General features: G+C 41.9%; 1 protein-coding gene across 7 annotated transcripts in view; it reads left to right on the top strand.

Annotated features, from left to right (window-relative positions):
* LOC117359170 (multidrug resistance-associated protein 9-like) overlaps window positions 1–26,452 on the top strand; it is a 227,418-nt gene that overhangs the window by 159,488 nt on the left and 41,478 nt on the right. For 6 of the 7 annotated variants that reach the window (XM_033941465.1, XM_033941468.1, XM_033941464.1 and 3 more), the window contains 3 exons: window positions 1,256–1,482; window positions 7,376–7,513; window positions 9,330–9,516. In XM_033941465.1, coding sequence (XP_033797356.1) covers window positions 1,256–1,482; window positions 7,376–7,513; window positions 9,330–9,516 — 552 coding nt within the window. The remainder of the gene's footprint in view (window positions 1–1,255; window positions 1,483–7,375; window positions 7,514–9,329; window positions 9,517–26,452) is intronic. The other variant, XM_033941467.1, reaches the window with a different exon arrangement.

Genomic DNA, 26,452 nt, shown 5'->3' with positions numbered 1-26,452 from the left:
GGGGGGTTCGTCTTCAACAAGAGGGCCTGGGATCCCTCCTGCTGGTGTTGTCGGGGTGGGAGGGGGGTCGGGGGCTGCATCTTCAGCAGGAGGGCCTGGGTTCCCTCCTGCTGGTATTGTCAGGGGTTCGAGGGTGTCGGTAGGAGGGCTTGGGATCCCTCCTGCCAGTTCGCGACCGTTCAGGGTGGGATCGCTATCGCAGCAGGAGAGATTAGGCATCTCTTCTGCCACGATTGTTGCGGTGGGAGGAAGGCAGGTTACTAGGGCTGCTGAGCTGATCGTGGCAGCCGCGATCAGTTCAGCGGCCCCTATTTGGAACTTATACCTATTTTGACTTTGTCTAATCAAAACTTATAAGTTCTGACTGGGCAATCTCTCTAGACTTTTGGTTATACTAGCAGTACGACTAAGTCTAGGTCGGCCCACCTCCCACCCTTCCCCTCCTCTAAAAATGCCTCTTTTCGCTCTAGGTGTTCAGAGGCAGGGTAAAGGCCTAAGCTGGTTTTAGATACGTCTAAAACCAGCTTTGATTATTGGTACTTGGATGATCTGTCTTTTTGATTGTCCAAGTACTGATTTAGGCCACTTTTGAACTTGTTTTTTTTTTTTATTATGAGCCCCAATAGGCTTTGAAAATAATGATTTGGACGTCTTGGCAAAAAAAAGTCCATCTGCCACTTTTGGGGCATTTTTCTGTTTTGAAAATGAGTCCCTTAGAATCATTTTCATTTTCTGCTTTTAGTAGCCTTTAAATCTCCATGCCTTATTCTTGTATGCCAATCATTTTTATTATTAAAATAGCAGAGAATAAGAAGTTTTGCCTATCTGTCCAACTCTAACTTTCCTCTTATACAAAGCCACGTTAGACTTTTTTATCGCCGGCCATGATGATCATAGGAATTCTGTGAGCATCGGAACTAATACTGTTGCAGCTGGTGTTAAAAAAAAGCCTAACACGGCTTTGTAAAAGTTGGGTAAATGATTTTTCTTTGTTTTTGTAAGTGATGGATGATATCAGAATTTGAGTAATATGTTTGTCATGTCATAATTGTGTTGTCTTGTTTTAATCAAGGTGTTGCCTTTGAAAGCTAATCAAAAATGTTTAAAGTTACTCCAATAAAAAGGTATCTTATTTACTTTGTTTTATTTCTGTTTATTTCCAGTCAAGATTATAAATCTCCCTATTTTGCAGATAGCATCCAAAATGCATGATGGGTATTTTTCTTCCATTTTCTTTCTTGTTTTTCATCCCTAGATATTGCGGAGCCCAATGAGTTTCTTTGACACAACTCCAACTGGAAGGATAATGAACCGCTTTTCTAAGGATATGGATGAACTGGATGTGAGGCTGCCGTTTCAAGCTGAGAATTTCCTGCATCAGTTCTTCATGGTTCTGTGCATTCTCATCATTATTGCTGTTGTGTTTCCTTTCCTCCTCATTGTAATAGCCATCATAGGTGTCATCATCCTTGTTCTCCTTAAGTGAGTTGATTGAAATAACATTTTATTTACCAAAAATGCAGAAAGATAAGTTCCATATTCCTGATGTTCTGTTTTCATAAGAGTACAGCTAAGAATCAAGAAATGTCATTCTATAACATTTAGAGGCCCTTTTACTAAAGTGTGTCAGCTTGTAGACAGAGCTCTAAGGTGAGAACTTGTGCACAGTCCATTCTCACAGCACCTCACTCTTTGTTTTGATTTCTCATTTCCAATATATCAGTGCAATTCTAATGGGAAAAATTATTTAGCAGTGTAAATCATTTGCTTTGGTGGTAGATGTTTGGGGCTTGGAATTGCTCATGTTCACTGACGGAACAATGACAGGAGTATGATCACCAAGTTTCTGCTAGGCAGATTTTGGTCCCTCTTAGCTGAGTGGAAATTCTCCAGCTGCATTGCTGCCAGTTGGGGGTGATGCTTCAAGTTTTTTCAAGTTTATTAGGATTTTATATACCGCCTATCAAGGTTATCTAAGCGGTTTTTTACAATCAGGTACTCAAGCATTTTTCCCTCTCTGTGCCGGTGGGCTCATAATCTATCTAACGTACCTGGGGCTATGGAGGATTAATTGACTTGCCCAGGATCACAAGGAGCAGCGCGGGGTTTGAACCCACAATCCCAGGTGCTGAGGCTGTAGATCCAACCACTGCGCCACACACTCCTTCAGTACTGTTTTCAGTTGCTAGGGTTTGGCATTTTCCCTAGAGTCTGCAGAACCGGCATGTCTCTCACTATTGAAAATGTAATAGTGACACAGCACCCCAGCTGACAGGACTGTAGATGGAGGACCTCCACTCAAGCTTAGAGCTTAGAGGGAGCACTGCAATATTGTCACTGCCATTCTTCGGCGCTTATATGTCACCTGTGGGTACAGTGGTGAGATGTTTTGGATTCTCATTTTTTGCATATGCGGGCGATATTCAGCTTTTATTACTGCCGTTAGGCAATGAGAAGGTGATGCAAAAACAAAAAAAATAAAAGATTGTATGAAGGAGTTAGATAACTGGTTCACATTAAGCAGATTGGTTTGGAATATCAATAAATCCACAACTTTATGTTTTGGGGATCCAGTTTGGGAGATTACGTACATCCTTCAGTTTAAAAGCAGGGAAGGAGCAATTATAGCTGTTATCCTTTTTAAAGCTATGATGGATGATAGTACAGTGGTACCTTGTTTGCGAGCATAATTTGTTCCAGAAGCATGCTTGTAATCCAAAGTGCTCTTATATCAAAGCAAAGTTCCCCATTAGTCCATAATGGCAATTTGGATAATTCTGGTTCTCTGCTGGGCTGAGGGTGAGAGCCAGAAGGCCTTGAGCATGCACAGATGCTCAAGGCCCCGCAGCAGCCCAGCAGAGAACTGGCAGCAGGCATTTTCAGCACCGGCGCACGGGTAAGGACAGGGCCGGTCAGTGGGGGAAGGAGGCGATCTCGGTTGCGAATGGAGGGAGCAGCGCCAGTGGCCTCAGGGGAGCAGCAAAGCCAGCTCCTGGGGTGGAGTGGGGCTCGCAAATCGAGTCAATACTCGGTTTGCAAATTACAGTTTCCTCAATTGTTTTGCTCGTCTTGCAAAACACTCGCAAACCGCGTTACTCGCAAACCGAGGTTTGACTGTATAGGGATTTGTCAGATTTCTCAGGTTGTTAGGCAGATTTATTGTAAAATTCAGAAGATCTTTCCTAACTGGCAATTTGTTTAGGATGGTGGTACAGGTTCTTATTATTTCATCCTCTGACTATTGCATTTGCAATGCTTTGCATTATGTCTTGTTGAAGAGACTGCAGGTAGTGCAGAATACAGTAGCTAGGTTTTTGGTGAAAAATAAGAAGCTAACAAGAGCATCTCCTCTGTTGCCCAGAAGGGAGCACTGTTTTTTTTTCCAGATTTTGCATTCATAAACTCAATAATTACTTTGCCCATTCATTCAATAGTATGTCCTGAACTATAGATCAGAACCATTTGGTAATTCCAAATTGATATTTTTTAATAGGAAAAGATGGGGGGATAAAGGCTTTTTGACAAAGGGCTGTTGAAGAATGGAATAGGCAACCTTTCTAAGGAAGAGGTTATAAAATAATGAGAGAGAAAAGGGGAAAGGCAAATATGAGTATAAAACCATGAAAACAGCACATTTCCCAGTTGCAAAGATAATTTATTACAATATAATCGGTGAATCTTGAAGAACAGAAGAACATTCTACACGTAGACACGATGATAAATGGGTTAATATGCACAGATTTGAAGTGTATGAGCAGTAACACCGCATCATATGTCCATTCTCATTGATTTTTATTCATTCTTTATCCCATGTGGTTATGTGTGTTAAATGTTGATGAGAAGGAAAGTGAAAATAGATGATGATAAGGTGGTTTTCTTGGCCTAAGATTACTGCTCAGAAATTTTCTAAACTTTCTACTGTGCTAATTAATTTTCTTTCATGTCTATGACAGTTGCTTATTACCTAAATATTCTGTTCTGTGCAAATACATAGCAAACTTAAATGATGTCAACATCTAGTTTGATTGATTTGTGAAGGAATACTGTACCAGAGCATTCTATTTGTTTTTATTCAAATCTCAAGAGAGTTGTTCTTGAATGAATTTATTTTGGCTAGTATAGAAAACACTTCTTTAGTTTGAAGGTAGCTGTTAGCTTTGCATCTGCTGAACTGTCTTTCTCATAGTACTTCAAGATGAAACATTCTGGCTGGCATAGTGGCTGGGCATGGAGGACCTGAGTTGATTCCCGGGGTAAAACTCTACTTTCTGTGCTGGCAGTAGCCAGATTGCTATAGAGACATGTTTACAGCACCTGAGGTGAGGGGAGTACCAGCCAAGTCTGAATAACAGCACCGAGGGCTAAATTCTACAAATAGTGCCGGCCCAAAAAAATGGCCGCCGATTGCTTGTCAATCATACACCGGCACCGTTTGTAGAATTGCAGCTTCGTGAAAAAAGATAGGCGCCAGAAATGTAGGCCAGGGTTTTCAAGACCTACATTTCCAGTGCCTATCTTTCATGTGAATCATGGCTACAGAAGTGCTTTACGATGCCTAATGCCACTTCTGTAGCCATGCCTACAGTGGTGTTAGGCATCATAAAGCGCTTCTGTAGCCATGATGCAAGTGCCTTTTTTTAAGGCACCAGTAGGCACCTACATTTTTTTAATGCTTTTATTCTTCATTAAACAGTATTGTGCACTTATGTTAGGCGCTGGTAGGACACCTACTAGCACTTAATACAGTAGAAATTGGGCCTGAGTGGCCAGACTTAGAATTCATATGAAGTAGGGGGCACTATTCTAAGCTCTACCTATACAGTTTTGCCAGTGTGGAGTACTATCACTATCACATTTTCAATAGTGAGTGACAGACGGTTCATAGACAACAATGCGGAAGACAAAGATGCGCGCCGACAACTGAGCGCAAGACGGAGGCGCGCGCCGAAGAAAATTACTGTTTTTAGGGGCTCCGACGGGGGTTTTTGTTGGGGAACACCCCCAGTTTACTTAATACAAATCACGCCGGCATTGTGGGGGGTTTAGGGGGTTGTAACCCCCAATATTTTACTGTAAACTTAACTTTTTCCCTAAAAACAGGAAAAAAGAAGATCCAAGATGGCCGACAGTCCCGGACGCTGAACAGCACGCCGGAGGAGACTTTCTGAAAAAAGTTTCTGCCGAATAAGTTTACCTACCTAGAATGCTGAAGAGGAGAGGTCGCAGCGCTGCTGGAGCCTCGCGGCGTTCGGCGGTCCCCTCGTTCGGCAACATAGAAGAACTCCTACGTTGGATGCAGGATATCCCGGCAGCGTCGGCACCCCCGCTGGAGATGCCTCAGAGGGGCGGAAATGAGGTGATCTCCCTGGGGCTAGAGACAACGCTGAGCCCCGACGCTAGGGCACCTCCCCCACCTCCTCAAGTTACCAGCTCCCCACGAGTGGAGGAGCTGCCGGTAGAAGGCAGGCATCTACCCTCGGAGGCCAGAGAGAACAGAGAGGGGAGCGTGGAGATGGACTCCCTGAATTTTCAGGTGAGTCCAAGAAACACCGAGGACTTTGAAACATCAGGGTCTACTTCAGGCCAGCAGAAGGATTGCCAGGAACAGCTGAAAACTGGTGAGACTATTCAAACTTTTAATCCTTCATATATTATTGAAAAACCCAGAGAAGTAACACTGGATTCAATTTGGGATTTAGTGGCTGACCTGGCCAAGTCTGTCAAGCCTCAGCTTTTGCAGCTGGAAAATAAAATTACTCTTCAAGAAACTGAGATAAAAAACATAAAAGTTGAAATTGGTGAATCTAAGAATTCTATTGAGAATATACAACAGGAGTTAAAAGTATCAAAACAGCTTATGAAGCAATAATTAAAGATAATACAAATATGCGTAGAAAACTGGAATCTTTGGAGAATTTTTCTCGTAATAATAATCTCCGACTGATTAACTTTCCTAGGATAGCCTCGGTGACACCTAGGGATATGTTGAAACGTTATATGTTGGAGATTTTGGGTATTCCAGAGGATACATTACCACCACTTATTCAAGTATATTAACTACCAATGAAAGCTATTAAATCACCATCTAAACAACAGGAGAATAATCAACCACTTAATGTTTCAGCAATCTTGGAACTTTCGGATAGAGAGCTTGCATCTCCGGCAACATTGCTTCTTACTGTGGCTCTTGCTCCAGATAAAAATTGGTTGCTTAGATTGTTCTTTAGAAATAAAATGAAAGAATTTCTTGGACAAAAAATATTAATGTTTCCAGACTTGGCACGGGAAACCCAGAGGAGAAGGCGAGAGTTTCTTTTGATGAAGCCAGGTATTACATCTCTTGGTGGGACTTTTTTCCTTCGACACCCTTGTAAATGTGTAATACAATACCATATGAAGAAATATGTATTCTTTGAACCATTCCAGTTGACAGCCTTTTTGGCAGGAACACGGCTGGATGAAGGGAAATCCAAATCAAAGTGAAGTGCATTTGAATAATGATATCCTTTCTCAGCCAAGGGATCTTGTTTTCCTAATAGTTGAATTGATAGTTGTTAGCATTTGTTAATATGTCCGCCTTATCCTTCTTGGATCTATTGTTAAGGACTTGAGCTGAATTTAAGCTAAACATTTATTTTATTTTATTTGATTATTATGTATTTTACCTTTGAGTAGTATTTTCTTGCTTTTCTTCAACTTTCTGTACAAGTGGATACTTGATTTATAACATGTAAAAATTTGATAAATTAAAAAAACAAAACAAAACAGGAAAAAAGTGACATTTTCAGTAAAATGTGGGGGGTTACAACCCCCCAAACCCCCCACAACGCCCCCACAACGCGGCACGATCTGTATTAAGTAAAGTGGGGGTTCCCCCCCCCCACACCCCCGTCGGAGTCCTAAAAACAGTAATTTTCTTCGGCGCGCGCCTCCGCGCTGCGCTCAATTGTCTGCTCGCACCTTTGTCCTGGCGCGCTTTTGATCTGACACCGTGACAGACAGCTCTACAGGGCACCTACATATCCTGTCCTTAGTGGTTTAAAACACAATATTAAAGCACCCTCCCTGCCTCCCCCCGGTAGCAATGCAGTTGGAGGGCTTCTGCTCAGCTTAGAAGGAACAGTGGTAGGGAACCATGTGTTGATGACCTCTGAGAAGTGTCATTTCTATGAACAGGTTAATGAAAGAGGATTTTTAAAAGATGAAAAAACAACAGGTAGCTGTAAATGCAGGCTGAGGGCACTATAGGCCAACAGAGGCTAGTTCTAATTGAGCTGGAAGCCCAAAGAAGGAGGATGATACAACCAGCACCACCCACCCAAATATACATATATAATATATATAAACAGTCTAAATTTATTTTCTTGTTCTGCAGAGTTTTCCAGGTAGGCATCAGAGAGCTAAAAAGAATTGAAAACCTTAGTCGATCGCCATGGTTCTCTCATATTACATCTACAGTACAAGGTCTCAGCACTATTCATGCATATGACAAAAAAGAAGAATATATTAACCAGTAAGTCATATAAATCCATAGCCTGTAAAATAGTTCCATGAAGGGTTTAGAGTTTAATTTCTTTTAGATCTCTGGCACATCTATGTATTTGAGCCATTTTTATTATTGACACCATTGCATCTACTAATGATAAATGCTTGCTTGATTAACATCATCGGGAGTGAATTCTTCCTAATAACACAGGGGCTTTCAGAGGCAGTGCTAAAAATACATCATCAGGATATGTCACTGGGAAAGGAATCTTGTTATCTAGACGGTTTCTGTACCTAGTCTCCTGATGCCTTGTATCCAGATCTTTTTAAAATGACTTTATACTATATTCTGTATTTGATATACTGCCTATCAGCATAGACCATCTGAGTAGTTCACAATCTAATCATATATTCTGTTTTCCCTAACTGTCCTGGCGGGTTCACAAACTAACTATGGTACCTGATGCATTCTGTTACCTGCAGCGCTGATGTCAAATGGTAGAAGCAGGTGCTAGAAGCATCACAGTGTAGGGCATAGAATAAATAGACAGGGACAGATTTTTCAAATTAAGGGGATCAATAAGTACAAGGGGGCACTCAGAGAAATTGAAAGGGGAGAGGTTTAGAACAAACGCCAGGAAGTTCTTTTTCACACAGAGGGTGGTGGATACATGGAAACCGCTACCAGAGGATGTGATAAACAGGAGCACGCTACAGGGGTTCAAAGAAGCTTTGGATAGGTACTTGGAAGACAAAGGGATTGAGGGGTACAGATAAGAGTAGAGGTAGATTATAGGGATGGGATTAGAGGTAAGTTACAAAATTAATCAGGGATCACTGTTCAGGCACTAGGCCTGATGGGCCGCCGCGGGAGCAGACCGCTGAGCAAGATGGACCTCTGGTCTGACTCAGCGGGGGCAACTTCTTATGTTCTTATGTACCCGGAATGTAAGTTCGAAGAGCAGGACTGGATAAAAGTTTCCCCCCTTGAAAGAACTCATTTGGAAACTGCAAACTGATTTAGCAGGTTGACACAATTATGTTGTCATATACTATAGAAAGAAGAAGTATCACTATTGCAATTTTCAGATTTAGGCTTTTGATATTGATTATGCCTTTTAACTTTAAACAATACATATTGTAGTGGAGGATTAGCCTAATGGTTAACAAAGTGGGCACAGTGGGTGGGGAATCAGGTTCAGTTCTTCCTGCAATTCTTTGTTACCCTGGGCAAGTCTCTTAACCCTACATTGCCCAAGTTACAAAACTTAGATTGTGAGTCCACTAGAGAAGGTAGCTGGAGGAACATGGAGATGGGCTGGACCTTCCAGGAAGGGAAAAAAAATTGGGGAGAGAGAGAAATCAGACTGGGGATTCTGGGGAAGGAAGATACAGAGACTGAATTGAGAGTTTGATTGCACCACAAAAAGACAGTATATCAAGAATCTCATTAGCAATTATTATACAATTCATACAAATCAGAGCTCTATGCCTCTGTTGTCCATCTATTGCTTCAACTTCTTATTCCAACTTACATGGCATTCAAACCAATCAATAGTGAGGCTGAACTCATTTAGAGCACTGGTCTTTGACCTAAGGGCCGCCGTGTGAGTGGACTGCTGGGCAAGATGGACCACTGGTCTGACCCAGCAGTGGCAATTTTTATGTTCTTATAGCTATGAATATAACTTCTTGATAATGCTATAAATATGGAAAAACTGGCCAGATCCACAATATGTAAATCTCATTACATAATTATGGACAAAGCATGCATTTTTAACTTTAGTTTTGAAACCATGACTCCTTTGTAAATGTTTTTTCATTGTCTCTTTTTACCATTTCAGCTTCAAGTTTTTAAATGATGAAAATTCCAGCCATTTCTTTCTATTCCACTGTGCAATGAGGTGGTTGTCAGTAAGAATTGACTTACTTATGAACACAGTATGCTTGATTGTGGCTTTATTTGTGGTTTTGAGCTCTGGTTCTATCAGTTCCTCGGCTAAAGGCTTGTCACTCTCATATACCATTCAGGTACAATAAACTCATCTTTGAGAATATAGTGGTTATTTTAGAAGGTGAAGTCACAGTTTGAATTTATAAATAACAGTATTTCCAGTGCAATAGGAATGGTATGCTGAACTTTAGGGAACTCTGTTCATTTTTGTGAGTATACTGCAGAAAGATATCAATCACAGCTTTTGAAACCTCCTCCATCTCCCAGGAGTCTGCTGCCCCCTTCAGTTTCTCTTTCTACAGGTGAGCATGAAATGTATCTTCTGATCTGCTCAGTTTATTTCTTTTTTTATTATGCAATAATTTTGCGGTTTTTCGCTCTAGTCACGGTCTTTTTTGGGAAATCAGAGATCCCTTTTGATAAGGGTCTACTCTGCATGTGTGGAGAGGAACAGATTTTAAAACTGTAGCTAGCAGGTGTATCCTTTGATGACCTGTTTCAGCCAGCCTGCTGAAAATTAGTGGAGCTAAGGTTCTGTTCCCCTGGTGTTTGCTCACCACTTTGACTTGGTTAGGGGCTGGAGCGCAGGCTGTTTAGGCACTAATAGCATTCCTTTGGGGTGCTCACGGTACCGGCTGCGTTCTGTCTCCCCCTCCCTTTTCATGAGATGTCTGGGAGGGGGGGGGGGTTGAAGGTTGGTCCGTGGAGGTGTGACTGAAAGCAGAGGACCTCTCCTAGAATAGCTACACCTGAGAGAAGTTGAAGTAGGCAGCAGCAGCACCATTTTCTGAGCACATGGTCTGTGAGTAGGGCTGTGGGAAAAATCAGGGGTGGGGAAAGGTCTTCAAAAGATGTTTTTAACTGTTTTTACAGCTAGGTCCTTGGTCCCTCTCACCTAAAATCCTATTTTTTGAGTTTTTGGTCCGCCCTGAGGTGATTTTAAGCTGTTTTTAGCACTAACATTCAACAGCAGTGGCCATCTTGGATTTTCCCAGTTTTTTTTCCTAAGTTCTCAAACTTCTCCAAAACTTCTTTTGCTTCCAAAGTACCAGGGATGGAGTTCTTGGACTCAATACCCCTATGTCATGCCTTGTTTTCAATGAATGGGAGGCAGAAGAGCCCACTTGTACCACATGCCGCATTGAGCGAAACGGGGAGGTGGGAACTTCAGGGTTAGCTCCAACGTGGCCTCTGGGGCATGGAACATGGCTTTGAGCCTCTTAGGGGAGTGAAAATTTCCCAGGAGCTCCATAACAGCAGCACAGTGCGTCAAACTGGCACAGAGACTCTGCAGCCAAAGATGAGGTGCCTCCTCCTTTCAAAGGGGAAGGAGAGTTACTTACTAAGGCCTTTACCCCAGAGTTCATTAATATGCTCTGGCAGGCATATGCGCATGGCCAAAATATGCAATTTAGGTCTGCTGAAGAGTAACCCTCGGAGTACACCTCTAAGAATCCTCAGAGCGCTTCTTCTGTGAGAGCAGAGCTCCTCCCTGACTGCTTGTCAGTTGGACAGAGATTCAAAGTTCAGTCTTGATACCCTTACTGTCACAAAGCGGGTCCTCTCTGATGGGAGATGTGGCCTCCTATGTTGAGGATCAGAATGAAGTCCCTGCCATGGACTCAGGAGAGGATCCCTCTATATGGTGGCTGTTCAAGTCTTCGGCCCTGCCAGACATTATTACCAAGTCTCTTTGTGAGTTCATGATTGATCCGCCTCAGTTCCAGTCATCTCGGTGTTCTCTTTTGAGTGGGGTCTGATTGCAGCCCACATCCTTTCTGTGGCACCCAGACATGAAACTCCTGGTTTCAGAGCCCTGAGAGGTCATGGAAGGCTTCCTCAAAGGGGCAAAAGCCATGGGTAGGCTGTATCCTATGGATCAAGAGTTCCAGCAAAAGTTTGCTATGCCAAAGATAGACTCCCTGGTGACTCAGGTGAACTAAACACACGTCCTTATCCAATGAAGAAGGCATGCTGAAGGATACAGGACTGCAGAGTTGATATGGTCCTCAGGAGGCAGTTTGACGCCCTAGCCCTAGGAGTTAAGGCGGTGTCTTAGAGAGAGGAAGAGAAAATGGTTACTGTGGATGGGCAGACTAGATGGGCCATTTGGTCTTTATCTGCCAACATGTTTCTATGTAGCATGTGTCTGACATTCACAGCTACAAACTCTGGACATGACAGTGGCTGAACCATTTCCTCAGCTTGTCCTGACAGGGGTGTGCTATGTGACTGATGCACTTTATGATGTACTTGGAGTCATGGCGAGAGTCTCCGCTTTTTCCATCTCCACCCAACACATGCTGTGGATCAGACAGTGAATGGGCAATTCAACTTCCAAGGCTAAGCTTAGCAGGCTGAGCATCCAGGTTTGCTCATAGGTGGGTAAAGGGTACATGAAAAATGGCACATGATGCAAAAGGTTCCAAAAACAATTATTAATTGTTTATTAATTATCCATATTGATTCTCAAAAGTTTATTTGCGTCACCGGGAGGTCTTTACAGACGCCAAACACTGGCATTCTGGCAAAAATCTCAAATCCTATAACCGTTATTCATCAATATATATCTTCAGTCCAGTTTGACATCGTCCTTGTCAGCCAATTGGCTAATAGAGGCTATCCTTAAGTTTCAACAGAGGACATTCCTTTACAAGTTTTACAAACTTAAAGACAAAGTTTTTAAAGTCATATTTTTGTTTACATTAATTTCTGAATATGCATAAACATATTATAACATATCCAATACTCTTTTTGTCATTCTCAAAAAGGTGAAATCAAACAGCTTGTCTGTATCAGACACAAAATTTGCTTTGGAAAACTGACAGTTTCAAGTTTCACTGACACACACACAGAAGACCCAGACCCCTTCCTATGCTGGAGGTCAAACTAGCTAACCTTTCCCTGCTCTGAGCTTTGCAAAGACTGGTACAGTATCTCTGATTCTAACTTAACCATTTCTAGATGTTGCCTCAGGATTTCTCCTTAACGTTTCTTGCATCTTATATATGTATAAAACATTTGAAAGTAAGTACAAATCATTCACTCACATATCATTCATAGCATACATCATTCGGGGCCCCAAACATCCATACTTAATATTCATATTTCATTCCTAATCAATACTGCATTCAAACCTTGTTCATGAAAGATTTTCAGTTAATACTTAAGCCATGAGGTTTCTCCTATTCCCTCTGGGCATGGTAGTCCACACAAAGAACACTAGCTTTTATAGGCAGGAAACTGAACAAAGAGAACAAAGACAGAAAACAAGATGGAGTAAAGCCAAGAAGAAGATACTTACAGAAAGACAGAGAACCAAAATGGAGTCATTAATATCTCTATGTATGTATTATGTATATCTATACCTGATTTCCTCTATGATCCAGCTTGATAGCAAAGTACATAAAGAGAATATTATTATGCTTTTCCTTAATATTAATCTGTAGTGTTTTCTGGCCTTGGCTACATCCATATTCAGATTTTTATTCACCAACTTTTCGTATGCTTCTATTAGGCATGGCCTTAACTAACACATATGCTTGTATCTAACTACAAAAACTCCACAAAATACTCCACAAACACATCTTACACACTATCCATTCCATAGCGCCCCCTACAGCCCACGAGTGCCACTACTGTTCAAGGCTCTCCTTCAAGGAAAAGATTTTTTTTGGCAAAGGCCTGGAAGATCTTAAGGCCAGTGTGCAAGATTGACCATGTGCAAACTTTGCAGAGGCTGGGCTAGATTGTAAACTTTTGAAAGAGCCAATTAGTCCCCACTCAGTCCTAGGAATTCCTGGGAGTTCTCTTCAACATGGTAGAAGGCCAAGTTTTTCTACAAGAGGCATGCAGACAGAAGCTTTGGGGGCAAATTAGGAACCTCCTGTCATGGCCAGTGCCTACAGCATGACACTACCTATAGGTTCGGGCTTGATGTCAGCTGCCATGGAAGTAGTGCCCTCAGCAAGGGGCATATGTGGCCACTTCAGGATGTGCTATTATCTTGGTCTTCCCAGATAAATTCCCTACAGGCCCCTCTACAGTTGGTCCTGTAAGGCCACAGCAGTAGCCTATGTCAACCAGCAGGGAGACACCAGAAGCACATTGCTCCAACTAGAGGCGAAACTATAGTTCACTTGGGTAGAAAAGTACCTGCTGGCCATCATGGTAGCACACGCAGTTGGAGTGCACAATGTGCAAGAGAACTACCTCAGCAGACAGACTTTGGACTCAGGAGAGTGGTTGTTAGTCCTGTGGACATTCCAAGACATTGTAGGACTTTGGAGGCATCTAACGTTCGATCTGATGACAACAGCATGCAACAAGAAAGCGCCTCAGTTTATCAATTGAAGATATGAGACTGGAAGTGCAGAACTGGAAGCCCTGGTGCAACCATGGCCAAAGTCCGGACTGCTATATGTGTTTCCTCCATGGCCCTGATAGACCAGTTGGTCCATCACATAGCATCTTACTCAGGGAGGACCAGCACAAGATGTAGAAGTAGAAGGGACGCTGGGAAGCAGTGATCACAATATGATCCGCTTTGATTTGGACGCAGGGGAGAAACATCGGTCCAAAACGACAGCCACGGCACTGAACTTCTGAAAAGGGAATTACGAAGGGATGAGACTCATGGTGGGGAAGAAGATTAAGAAGAGGATAAGCATTGTAAAAACGCTAGAGCTAGTGTGGTCGCTTTTTAAGGACACAGTCACCGAGGCGCAAAATATATATATAGAAACATAGAAATTGACGGCAGAAAAGGGCTATAGCCCATCGAGTCTGCCCATACCAATGACCTACTCCCTGACTTTTACTCCCCTATTGATCCCATGTGAATATCCCATTTTCTCTTAAAATCTGACACGCTGTTGGCCTCAATCACCTGCTGAGGCAGCTCGTTCCAATGATCGACCACCCTTTCGGTGAAGAAGTACTTTCTAGCATCACCCTGAAATTTCCCTCCCCTGATTTTCAGCGAGTGTCCTCTGGTTATCGAGGGCCCTGTAAGACTGAAGATATCATCTTTCATCTCTATACGCCCCGTGATATACTTAAAGGTCTCAATCATGTCCCCCCTCTCTCTTCGCTCCTCCAGCGAGTACATCCGCAGTTTTTTTAGTCTTTCTTCATATGTGAGATCCCTGAGCCCCAAGACCATCCTGGTAGCCATTCGCTGAACCGATTCAATTCTCAACACATCTTTCCGGTAGTGTGGTCTCCAGAATTGAACACAATACTCGAGATGAGGTCTCACCATGGATCTGTACAGTGGCATTATGACTTCAGGTTTTCTGCTGACAAAACCCCTACGGATGCAGCCCATCATTTGTCTTGCTTTGGACGAAGCCTTCTCCACCTGATTTGCAGCCTTCATATCATTGCTAATGATCACTCCTAAATCACGTTCTATCGTGGTACTGGACAAGGTTTCACCATTTAGTGTGTAAGTTCTGTGTGGGTTTTTTTTGCCTAGGTGCATTACTTTACATTTTTTTGGCATTGAAGCTTAGCTGCCAAGTTGATGACCACTGTTCCAACTGTCGTAGGTCCTGCGTCATAAAGTCAGGTACACTGCTTTTGCCTACTATGTTGCATAGTTTGGCGTCGTCGGCAAACAGTGATACTTTTCCTCTAAGTCCTTGGGTCAAATCTCCTATGAATAAATTGAATAGTATCGGCCCTAAGACGGAGCCCTGAGGTACTCCACTCGTCACAGCTGACGTTTTGGAGGGGGGTACCGTTTACCATCACCCTTTGAATCCTACCATCTAGCCAATCCTTTACCCATGTAGTGAATGTGTCTCCTAATCCCATCGATTTTAGTTTGTTCAACAGCCTGCCTGCCAATAATACCAGACTGGCTTTTCATACTTTAAATTTAACAAAAGATATTCAGGATCCGGCATTCTTAATTTCTTTGGATGCAGAAAAAGCCTTTGACAGAGTTGAATGGTCTTTTATGTATCAAGCATTAGAATGGTTTGGTATAGGGACTGGTTTTATTCAAATGATTCAGACATTGTATAGCTCCCCTGGTGCTAGGCTATATATTAATAATAATTTATCAGATAGATTTAGTTTACAAAGGGGGGTTAGACAAGGTTGTCCTTTGTCTCCTTTGCTTTTTGATGTTGTTCTGGAACCCTTGTTGATAGCTATTAATCAGGCAAAGGAGATACAAGGAATTCCGTTTTCAAGTTGGGAATATAAGCTCTCCGCTTATGCGGATGATATTCTGCTTTATTTGAGGAAACCAGAGACTACTATTCCATGTTTGCTTGAATTGATTGAAAAATTTGGAAAGTTTTCTGGGTACAAGATTAATTGGAGCAAATCGGAAGTGCTACCACTTAATGTACATTGTACCAAAGGATTATTTGATTCATTTACATTTGTTTGGAAAGAAGATGGATTAAAATATTTAGGAATCAATATCAAAAGTAATATTGAAGATACAGTAAAGGAAAATGAAAAACTTTTATTAAAGAAAGTAACGGAAATGTGTGAGCAATGGAATCCTTTATATTTATCTTGGTGGGGGAGAGTTCAAACAATTAAAATGATGATATTGCCTGTGGTTTGTTATCAAATGAGTATGATACCAGTTTTTTTTCAGGGGTCATTTTATAAAAAGTTGAATGGTATTCTTACAAAATTTGTTTGGTTGGGGAAAAGACCTAGAATTGCTTTAGTAAAGTTACAAAAAACAATTGTGGAAGGGGGGGTAAATTTTCCAAATTTTTATAGGTACCATCAAGCCTATATTTTAAGACAGGGTATGTATTGGGTCCTTCCAGAGCTCATGGAGAATGTCCCAGACTGGTTGTATTTGGAATGGCGACTCATGTTTCCTATACATTTGGTTCATCTTTTGAGTATACCAATGCCTAATAGATACAAAGGGAATAGAATTTTGATTGATACTTGGAAGACTTTGAGATATGTTACTAAATTATCACCTATTCCAATTTTTAAATCATTAAATCAATCCATTTGGCTAAACTCCAAGATCAAAATAGGCGGTCATAAAATTCTCTGGAAACAATGGATCATTGCAGGAATAAGAACTTTAAATGATGTTATTTCAAATGGTAAGCTGCTTAGTTTTTCACAGCTGCAACATAAATATGGTTTTACTAAGTCACAAAGTTTTAAATGGTTGCAGCTGAAGCAGGCTATTCAGGAGGGGTTCCCTGAATGGAAAGATCTTGATACTCAATATAGTTTGGAAATCCTGTGTTTCCAGGCGGATTTCTTGGGTCACCAAGCCGCTAAGTGGTATAAATTGATATATGGTTTTACAAATAAAAAACAAAAAACGGGTCTAAAAGACATTTGGAGCATTGAGATTAAGCATCAAATTTCTGCTTCTCAATGGCCACGAATTTGGTCTTGGAGAATTAGATGTACAGTGTCGGCATCTATGAGACAGACTTGGTTCTTTTTGTTGCATAGAGCTCTTTTGACCCCAGTACGTTTACAAAAGTTTGATAGCTCTAGATCTAATAAATGTTGGCACTGTAATCTAGAAGCAGGGACTTTGGATCATCTAATTTTTTTATTGTCCTTGTATTAACGCCTTCTGGAAGTCAATTTGGTCTCAAATTAATTATTTTCTAGAAAATCCAGTTGCTATGTCATATGATACAATTTTGTTTGGAACAATGATGAGAGCAAAGAGTCAAATTTCAGCAAATAATAATAAATTACTAATGATTATGACAGGGGTTGCCATTCAAAATATAACTAGAAATTGGAAAGATTATACAAGACTTAACTATACTTTTTGGTGGAATTCTATATGTTATATTTATAAAATGGAACGAATTCTTGCTATGCAAAAAGGAAATTATAACAAATTTAAAAAAATTTGGGGGCCATTGATTGAATATTCGAATGATTAGACACTTTTTTTTTATATAGAAGAATAATATGATATGGGATTGGGAGGGTATAATGTGTGAGATTCAAATAAAATGTTGATATGTGTGGAAGGGAAGGGGGGAGGGGGGATAATATAAGATTTAATATTATATGAAGTAAACAAGTGAATTGTATGAATATTGAATGATTATTGTATACTTGTTATGAGATATGAAAATGAATAAAGAATTGGAAAAAAATAAAAATAAAAAAAACCAGCCTGCGGTGTGGGACGCTATCAAAAGCTTTATATATACCGCATATCAACAAGGGATCCAAGAGGAAAAAGAACAAAGAACCGGCGTGGCTCACTGTAGAGGTGAAGGAAGCGATCAGAGAAAAGAAAACTTCATTTAAGGAATGGAAAAGGTCAAAAACGGATGAAAACTGGAACAAGCACAAACAACATCAACGCAGGTGCCATAAGGCAGTAAAAGGGGCCAAAAGAGACTACGAGGAAAAAATAGCCAAGGAGGCGAAGAACTTCAAGCCGTTCTTTCGATATATTAAGGGGAAACGACCCGCAAAGGAAGTGGTGGGACCTTTGGATGACCATGGAATAAAGGGAACACTAAAGGAGGACAAAGCAATCGCTGACAAACTGAACACATTTTTTGCATCTGTATTTACCGAAGAAGATGTACACAGCATACCAGAACCCATCAGGCTATATGCTGGAAACGAAGACAGAAAGCTGACAGGATTGACGGTCAGTCTAGAGGAGGTATATAGGTAGATTGATAGGCTTAAGAGCAATAAATCCCTGGGACCGGATGGCATCCATCCGAGGGTCATCAAGGAACTGAAAGGGACCATAGCTGAACTGCTTCAACTAATAGCCAATCTGTCAATCAAATCGGGAAAGATTCTGGAAGACTGGAAGGTAGCGAATGTTATACCGATCTTCAAGAAAGGTTCGAGGGGAGATCCGGGGAACTACAGACCGGTGAGTCTGACCTCTGTACCGGGAAAGATGGTAGAATCACTGATAAAGGATAGAATCATTGATCACCTTGACGGAAACGGGCTGATGAGGACCAGTCAGCACGGTTTTAGCAAAGGCAGATCGTGTTTGATGAACTTGCTGCACTTCTTTGAGGGAGTAAACAGACAGATAGACAAGGGCGATCCAGTCAACATTGTATATCTGGATTTTCAGAAGGCGTTCGACAAGGTTCCGCATGAACGACTACTTCAGAAAATTGCAAGCCATGGAATTGAGGGTGAAATACTCACGTGGATTAAAAACTGGCTGGAGCATAGGAAACAGAGAGTGGGGGTAAATGGACAATATTCGGACTGGAAGAGCGTCACCAGTGGGGTGCCGCAGGGCTCGGTGCTTGGACCCGTGCTCTTTAACATCTTTATAAATGATCTGGACATAGATACGACGAGCGAGGTGATTAAATTTGCGGATGATACGAAGTTATTCAGAGTAGTAAAGACGCAGGGAGATTGCGAAGATCTGCAACGTGACATAATCAAGCTCGAGGAATGGGCATCGACATGGCAGATGAGGTTCAATGTGGATAAGTGTAAAGTGATGCATGTCGGTAACAAAAATTTCATGCACGAATACAGGATGTCCAGGGTGGTACTTGGAGAGACCTCCCAGGAAAGGAACTTGGGAGTTCTGATCGACAAGTCGATGAAGCCGTCCACACAATGTGCGGCGGCAGCAAAAAGGGCAAACAGAATGCTAGGAATGATAAAGAAGGGGATCACGAACAGATCAGAGAAGGTTATCATGCCGCTGTACTGGGCCATAGTACGCCCTCACCTGGAGTACTGCGTCCAGCACTGCTCGCCGTACCTGAAGAAGGACACGGTACTACTTGAAAGGGTCCAGAGAAGAGCGACTAAGATGGTTAAGGGACTGGAGGAGCTGCCATACAGTGAAATATTAGAGAAACTGGGCCTCTTCTCTCTCGAACAGAGGAGATTGAGAGGGGACATGATCGAAACATTCAAGGTACTGAAGGGGATAGACTTAGTAGATAAGGACAGGTTGTTCACCCTCCCCAAGGTAGGGAGAACAAGAGGGAACTCTCTAAAGTTGAAAGGGGATAGATTCCGTACAAACGTAAGGAAGTTCTTCTTCACCCAGAGAGTGGTAGAAAGCTGGAACGCCCTTCCAGAAGCTGTTATAGGGGAAAACACCCTCCAAGGATTCAAGACAAAGTTAGACAAGTTTCTGTTGAACAAGAATGTGCTCTGATAGGGCTAGTCTCAGTTAGGGTGCTGGTCTTAGACCAGAGGGTCGCCGTGTGAGCGGACTGCTGGGCAGGATGGACCACTGGTCTGACTCAGCAGTGGCAATTCTTATGTTCTTATGTTCCCGGATTGACTCAGGCGTCCTTGGTATGCTGATTTAGTACATCTATAAGTGGATGAATATCTCCGGCTCCAGGTATATCTGGACTTGCTCTTATGGCATGGCTCTTGAGCGCACGGTACTAGCCAAGAAAGGATATTCAGAAGTGGTTATAACCACCCTACTGAAGGCCAAGAAACCATCCACGCTTTTGGCTTATACCAAGGCTTGGATTACTTTTTAATGCTGGTGCAATAAGGAGAATTTGGAGCCTAACAAAGCCCCATTATCATCAGTACTGGTCTTCCTTCAAGAGGGTCTGGACAAGGGATTAGCAGTGGCGTCCCTTAAGGTGCAGATGCCAGGCAGTTGCTTGGTGCAGATGGCTTGCATTAAAGGCAGTGAAAAGTGAATCTTCCTGGCTGCTCACCTAGAAATTAATAGTTCTTCAAAGGAGCCTTGAGGCTCAGGCCCTTCTTTTCCTGGAATCTCAACATCATGTTAGAGGGTCTTCGGAGGACCTTGTATGATGAGCCTTTGGAGGAAGCTTCTCTCATGGATCTTACGATCAAAGAGATGTTCATAGTTGAAATTACCTTGGCCAGAAGAGTTTCAGAATTGCAAGTTTTGTCATGCAGGGAACTGTTTCTAAGGATCATGTCACAGTTTGTTTCAGCATTTCACATCAACCAGGAAGTCAGGCTTCTAGCCTTTCAACCTACAGGTTCTAAGAAGAAAGACAAGGCTGTAAAGCTTCTGGACTTTTGAAAAACGCACATTGGCTCCCGATCACACATAGAATAATGTATAAAATAGCCCTAATAACATTCAAAGTCAGAGCTTCAAATATGCCAGCCTTCCTAGATAAATTATTAATTTCTTACAATACTCTAAAATCCCTGAGATCAAATGATCAACACCTATTATCCATCCCCTCTTTGAAAGTTATTAACACTAGACGCACTGACATCTTTTCAGTTACAGCCCCTCAAATCTGGAATTTACTACTTATTCACTTACGAGAAGAATCCTCATTAGAAAAATGTAAATGTTCACTGAAGAGTTTTCTCTTCAGAGATGCTTTTGGAGACTAATAAGTCAGTTGATCAACAATTGTAATCAGGATTTTAAATATAGTCTTCTTTCTTTATTTTTTCCTCTCCCTGATGTTAATAACCGTACATGTTTTCTATCCTATTAAGATTTGTATTTCCTCCCAATTTCCTTTTTTGTACATATGATTTGTAAATCGCTTAGAATTATTGATAAGTGTTCGATCAAATTTTAATAAAACTTGAAACTTCCACAGAGTTCTCTTGTATTACCTGGAAGTGACTAATGAGTTTGTTTATTGGTCCATCTCTTTGTCCTAACCAAAGAGTCAACCCAAGGCAGACCAGCCTCCAAGGTGGATTCAGACAGTGATCTCTTCCACCTACACTGTCTGTGGCAAACAAATGCTGGTGTCATTGAAAGCACATTCGACCAGAGGAGTAACCTCCTCTTGAGTGGAATCGAGGGCAATACTTCCGAAGGAGATATGTAGATCTGCAACATGGTCTTCCTTACACACTTTCACTAAAGGATGGATGTGGCGGCGCATGAGGATGCTACCTTTGGATCCACAGCATTGAAAGCAGACTTATTTCTCCCACCCAGGACTTCGGAGACTGCTGGGGTATGTCCCTATGGTTCAGCATGCCATTTCTATTGCATTGGAAAAAGAGATTAGGTTCTTACCTTACTAATATCTTTTCCAGTAGATAGGAATGGTATTCTGAACCCCCAACCAATAATTTTTGATATGCCTGTTTATGTCTTATGCTTCATGATCCTCTCGATAGCTAAGACTTCTCTGCCAGCCAGACTATGAGTTCAGAATCAGTTTGTAAATAGAATCTCAAGAGATAATTGAGCTCCGCTAATATTCAATCTGTTGCTTTTATTCAATGTGTTTTACTATTCAATGGTAATGTTTATTCATTTATATATTAAGGTTCATTATTGACTGTTATAATGTTATTTGAACAGATCACACACTTGGTTTTGGGGAGTTTACTGTGTCCCTCCTTCTCCTGTCTTTTACTCGAGCTCTTGCATGCTTTGGAATGAAATATAGAGGCAGCAGACTCCTGGGAGAAGGAGAAGGTTTCAAAAGCTGTGATTGACATCTTTCTGCAAAATGCTCACGAGAATGGACAGAGTACTCTAAGGTTCAATATACCATTTGCATCTACTGGAAAATATATTATTAAGATAAAAACCTAAACTCTTTTCTATATGTATGTCACATGTGTAATATCACATTTCAGAAAGTGAATTTTTACAAGTGCATATTTACATTCTTGCGTAGCTATTTCAAGAGGTATGGTTTGGATGGGAATGTACAGATGTATATTACCTGTTTTAAATTGGCAATACATGTTTATTTGGATCACACTTTGGGATTTACACCTGCTCAAAACACATATATGTTTTTAAAAAGTGTTCATTCCAGCCAACCCTTTATAGGAAGGATTGAATAGGATAACTACTAATGTGTTAAGACAATAACACATATTTATCTCTTTTAACCCATGTTAAATGACAATATTGTGGATTATATTACCTTAACATATATTAATTTGTCACCATAGGATATATAATAATAATATGCAATGTACGTAAATGCATACAAACACCTCATTAATATTTAAGTGGAATAATACAGCTTGCAGTGTTCAAGCTGTGTTGTTCAAGGAAAAACAACATCAACTCAAGACTGGTATTATTTTTTCTGCCCACTAACCTAGGATTCCAAAATAAATCACGGCGATTTTACAATAAAGTAAACACTCACACAATAAATTAAACAATAGTGCTTATTAGTAATAAAGTAACTATAAAATATAAAAAAAGAAAGAAGATAGAAGAAAAGCACAGATATTTCAGTTTACCTGGTAATGTGCTCAGACCACCAAGAACAAATTGGTCATGAAAAAAAATGACCAATGAATCGGAGAACCATCATAGCACATAACGTTCTCCCTAGGCCAACCAAAGATGGAAAAAAGAGCAAGCATATACAAATTCATGCAGCAGTAAAGGTGAAGATAATAATAATCACAAAATATGGTCAAAAAGGCTCATGTCAGAAATCTGCATTAGTGAATGAAAGCCAAATACTTATCTGGTTGCTGCTCTAGTTGGGACAACCCTTCCATCGGAATGCATGTTCAAACAGGTTGTAAAGGATCAAATGTCCAATCCCAAAATACAGAGTCTAAATGGACAAATGTCCAACCCCGTATGTTCAAAGGTCCAGTGAAAAATAGAAACAGTGTTCATTCAGTGAAATTCAAAAACTCACCATCACCCAGTATCCATAAAAATAGCAAAGTCTCCAATCCCCGACTCAGGCTGAGTTTCAGCAGTTCTTTCTTCAGGAGTAACATAGTAAAATAGTAGATGACGGCAAATAAAGACCAGAATGGTCCATCCAGTCTGCCCAACCTGATTCAATTTAAATTTTTTAAATTTTTTCTTCTTAGCTATTTCTGGGCAAGAATCCAAAGTTCTACCCGGTACTGTGCTTGGGTTCCAACTGCCAAAATCTCTGTCAAAACCTACTCCAGCCCATCTAAGCCCTCTCCAGCCCATCCTCCCCCAAACTGCCATATACAGACACACAGACCATGCAAGTCTGCCCAGTACTGGCCTTAGTTTAATATTTTATATTATTTTCTGATTCTAGATCCTCTGTGTTCATCCCACGCTTCTTTGAACTCAGTCACCATTTTCCTCTCCACCACCTATCTTGGGAGCGCATTCCAGGCATCCACCATCCTCTCCATAAAGTAGAATTTCCTAACATTGTTCTTGAATCTACCACCCCTCAACCTCAAATTATGTCCTCTGGTTTTACCATTTTATTTTCTATGGAAGAGATTTTGTTCTACGTTAATACATTTCAAGTATTTGAACGTCTGAATCATATCTCCCCTGTCCCTCCTTTCCTCTAGGGCAGGGGTAGGAAACTCTGGTCCTCGAGAGCCATATTCCAGTCGGGTTTTCAGGATTTCCCCTATGAATATGCATGAGATCTATTTGCATGCACTGCTTTCAATGCATATTCATTGGGGAAATCCTGAAACCCGACTGGAATACGGCTCTCGAGGACCAGAATTCCCTACCCCTGCTCTAGGGTATACATATTCAGGGCTTCCAGTCTCTCCTCATACATCTTCTGGCGCAAGCCTCCTATCATTTTTGTCACCCTCCTCTGGACCTCTTCAAGTCTTCTTACGTCCTTCGCCAGATATGGTCTCCAAAACTGAACACAATACTCCATGTGGGGTCTCACCAAAGACCTGTAGAGGGGCATCAACACCTTCTTCCTTCTACTGGCTACTCCTGTCTTTATACAGCCCAGTATCCTTCTGGTAGCAGCCACCTCCTTGTCACACTGTATTTTCGCCTTTAGATCTTCAGACACTATCACCCCAAGGTCCCTCTCCTCATCTGTGCATATCAGCTTCTCACCTCCCAGCATATACGGTTCCTTCCGATTATTAATCCCCAAATGCATTACTCTGCATTTCTTTGCATTGAATTTTAGTTGCCAGGCATTAGACCATTCCTCTAACTTTTGCAGATCCTTTTTCATATTTTCCACTCCCTCTTCGGTGTCTACTCGGTTACAAATCTTGGTATCATCTGCAAAAAGGCACACTTTTCCTTCTAACCCTTCAGCAATGTTACTCACAAACATATTGAACAGGATCGGCCCCAGCACCGAACCCCGAGGGACTCCACTACTCACCTTTCCTTCCTCCGAGCGACTTCCATTAACCACCACCCTTTGGCGTCTGTCTGACAGCCAGTTTCTAACCCAGTTTACCACTTTGGGTCCTAACTTCAGGAGGAGTGACAAAAGTCTATACACCCACCATAGTGGAGCTCTGCATCACAATGAAAAACAAAAATGTTTTAGAGAAAAGCATTAAAAAAAAGAGCAATCATCATACTCCAAAAACAACTAATAAGATTTAAAAGTGAATCAGCTGAACAGAATTTTTTTTATTACTTGGCGTTCTTTGCTGCTTGGTCTGGGAAACTGGTAGCCTGCTGTGTAAGTTGGTTTGTTTTTTTGTGTTTGATTATATTTATTGAGTTAGATTTATTCTTTTCTTGCCTTTTAATCTTATTAGTTGTTTTTGGAGTATGATGGTTGCACTAACCTAGGCTTGACAAGCCCCAAGTGCCAGGTTGCCATTGTGCCTAAGAAATCTGACCTGGTGCCTAAGTTTTACACCCTAGCCTGAACATATTTTTTGTTCCTGCCCGCAGTCCCTCTCTCCCCCCTTACTGGGTCCTGCTAGTGTCTCTCTATCCCCAGCTCCATGCTTTCCGTGTAGCATCTCTCTCCCCCTTTCCCCCCAATCCTTTGTATTAGTGCCAGCAGCAGCAGCCTTCAAGACACGCTGTTCTGGTCAGTGTTGGGGATTTCCCTCTGCCAGGTCCTGTCTGTGCAGAAGCAGGAGGTTACCTCATAGAAGGTAGGACTCAGCAGAGAGAAGGGACCCAGCCAGAGCAGCATGTCTAGAAGACTGACTCTGCCGGAGATTAAGGTAAGTTTCGAGGAACTGGAAGGGGGGGTGGGTGAGGAAGAAATGCTGGACTGAAAGGGGGATGAGGGAGAAAGATATGTTGGCCCTGGGGGGTAGGGGAGGAGAAAGTAAAATAAGATGTGTTGGATCTTGAGGTGGGGGGTTGGGATGGAGGAAGACGCAGATGTGCTAGACCCTGGGTGGGAGCTGGAGGGAAATAGAGATGTGCCTTACCTTGAGATGGTGGGCTGGAGGGAAATAGAGATATGCTGGACCCTAGGGTGAGAGGGAGCTGGAGGAAGCTGGAAAAGTGATGGACTCTGGGATGGAGGAAGTTGGAGGGAATGATGGACTCCAAGCTGGAGGAAGTTGGAGGGAGCTGGAGGAATATGGAGATGTGTTGGACTCCTAGGATGGGGACTGAAGGGACATGAAGATGTACTGCACCTGCCAGGAAAGGGAAAACAAGAAGGGAAAGAGAAAGAGATCAAACTGGTGTAAGGGAGAGAAAGACTGGATCAGGGGTTGGAACAGAGGAGGAGAGATGCTGGACCAACAGATTGAGATAGGGAGTTATGCCAGATCGTGAAGGGGGAGCAGTGGAGAGCTGCTGGACCTGGGGTGTGGGAGGAAGGGAAAAGAGGGGAGGGGAGGGAAAGGGCAGACACAGGAAATACTGGGCATGGTGTAAGAATAGAGACAGACACGGAGCATTGCTGAAAATGGGGTGGGATAAGAAAACAGAGGGGCACTACTGATCACAGGGCCCGGCTTAGTTGATCAAGGCTCTGTTCTCCCTATGCCAGCTCAGCTGATCGGCAGCTCTGGAGCCCTGATCAGATGAGCTGGTAGAGGGAGAGAAGGGGCTGCTGTCTCAGATGCAAGCTTTTTTTGGGCCCTAAAATGGGCGCAGCTGTTATGAGTGTGTTGTGTGCGCTGGACATACAGACACACAACACATGCAAAAAAAGTTACCGGTAGCTCCTGACCTACTGGAAAATACTAATGAGCTCCTTATAATGAATTTGTATAGGATTCTCGGAAGCTAAGCTTTCATACCAGTAAGATTGGTTTAATGAGTCTTACCAGCATGGAAAGCTATTGAGCATCAGGGCCTTGAGTGTAAGTATAAACTAATGAACTATTTGGTTCCAAGCTTTCTTTCCCTGCAACTTCTGGAAG

The sequence above is a fragment of the Geotrypetes seraphini genome, chromosome 4 (assembly GCF_902459505.1).
Source record: "Geotrypetes seraphini chromosome 4, aGeoSer1.1, whole genome shotgun sequence".
NCBI lineage: Eukaryota > Metazoa > Chordata > Amphibia > Gymnophiona > Dermophiidae > Geotrypetes > Geotrypetes seraphini.
Note: the sequence above shows the minus strand (reverse complement) of the source record. Positions and strands in the feature narration are given on the sequence as shown.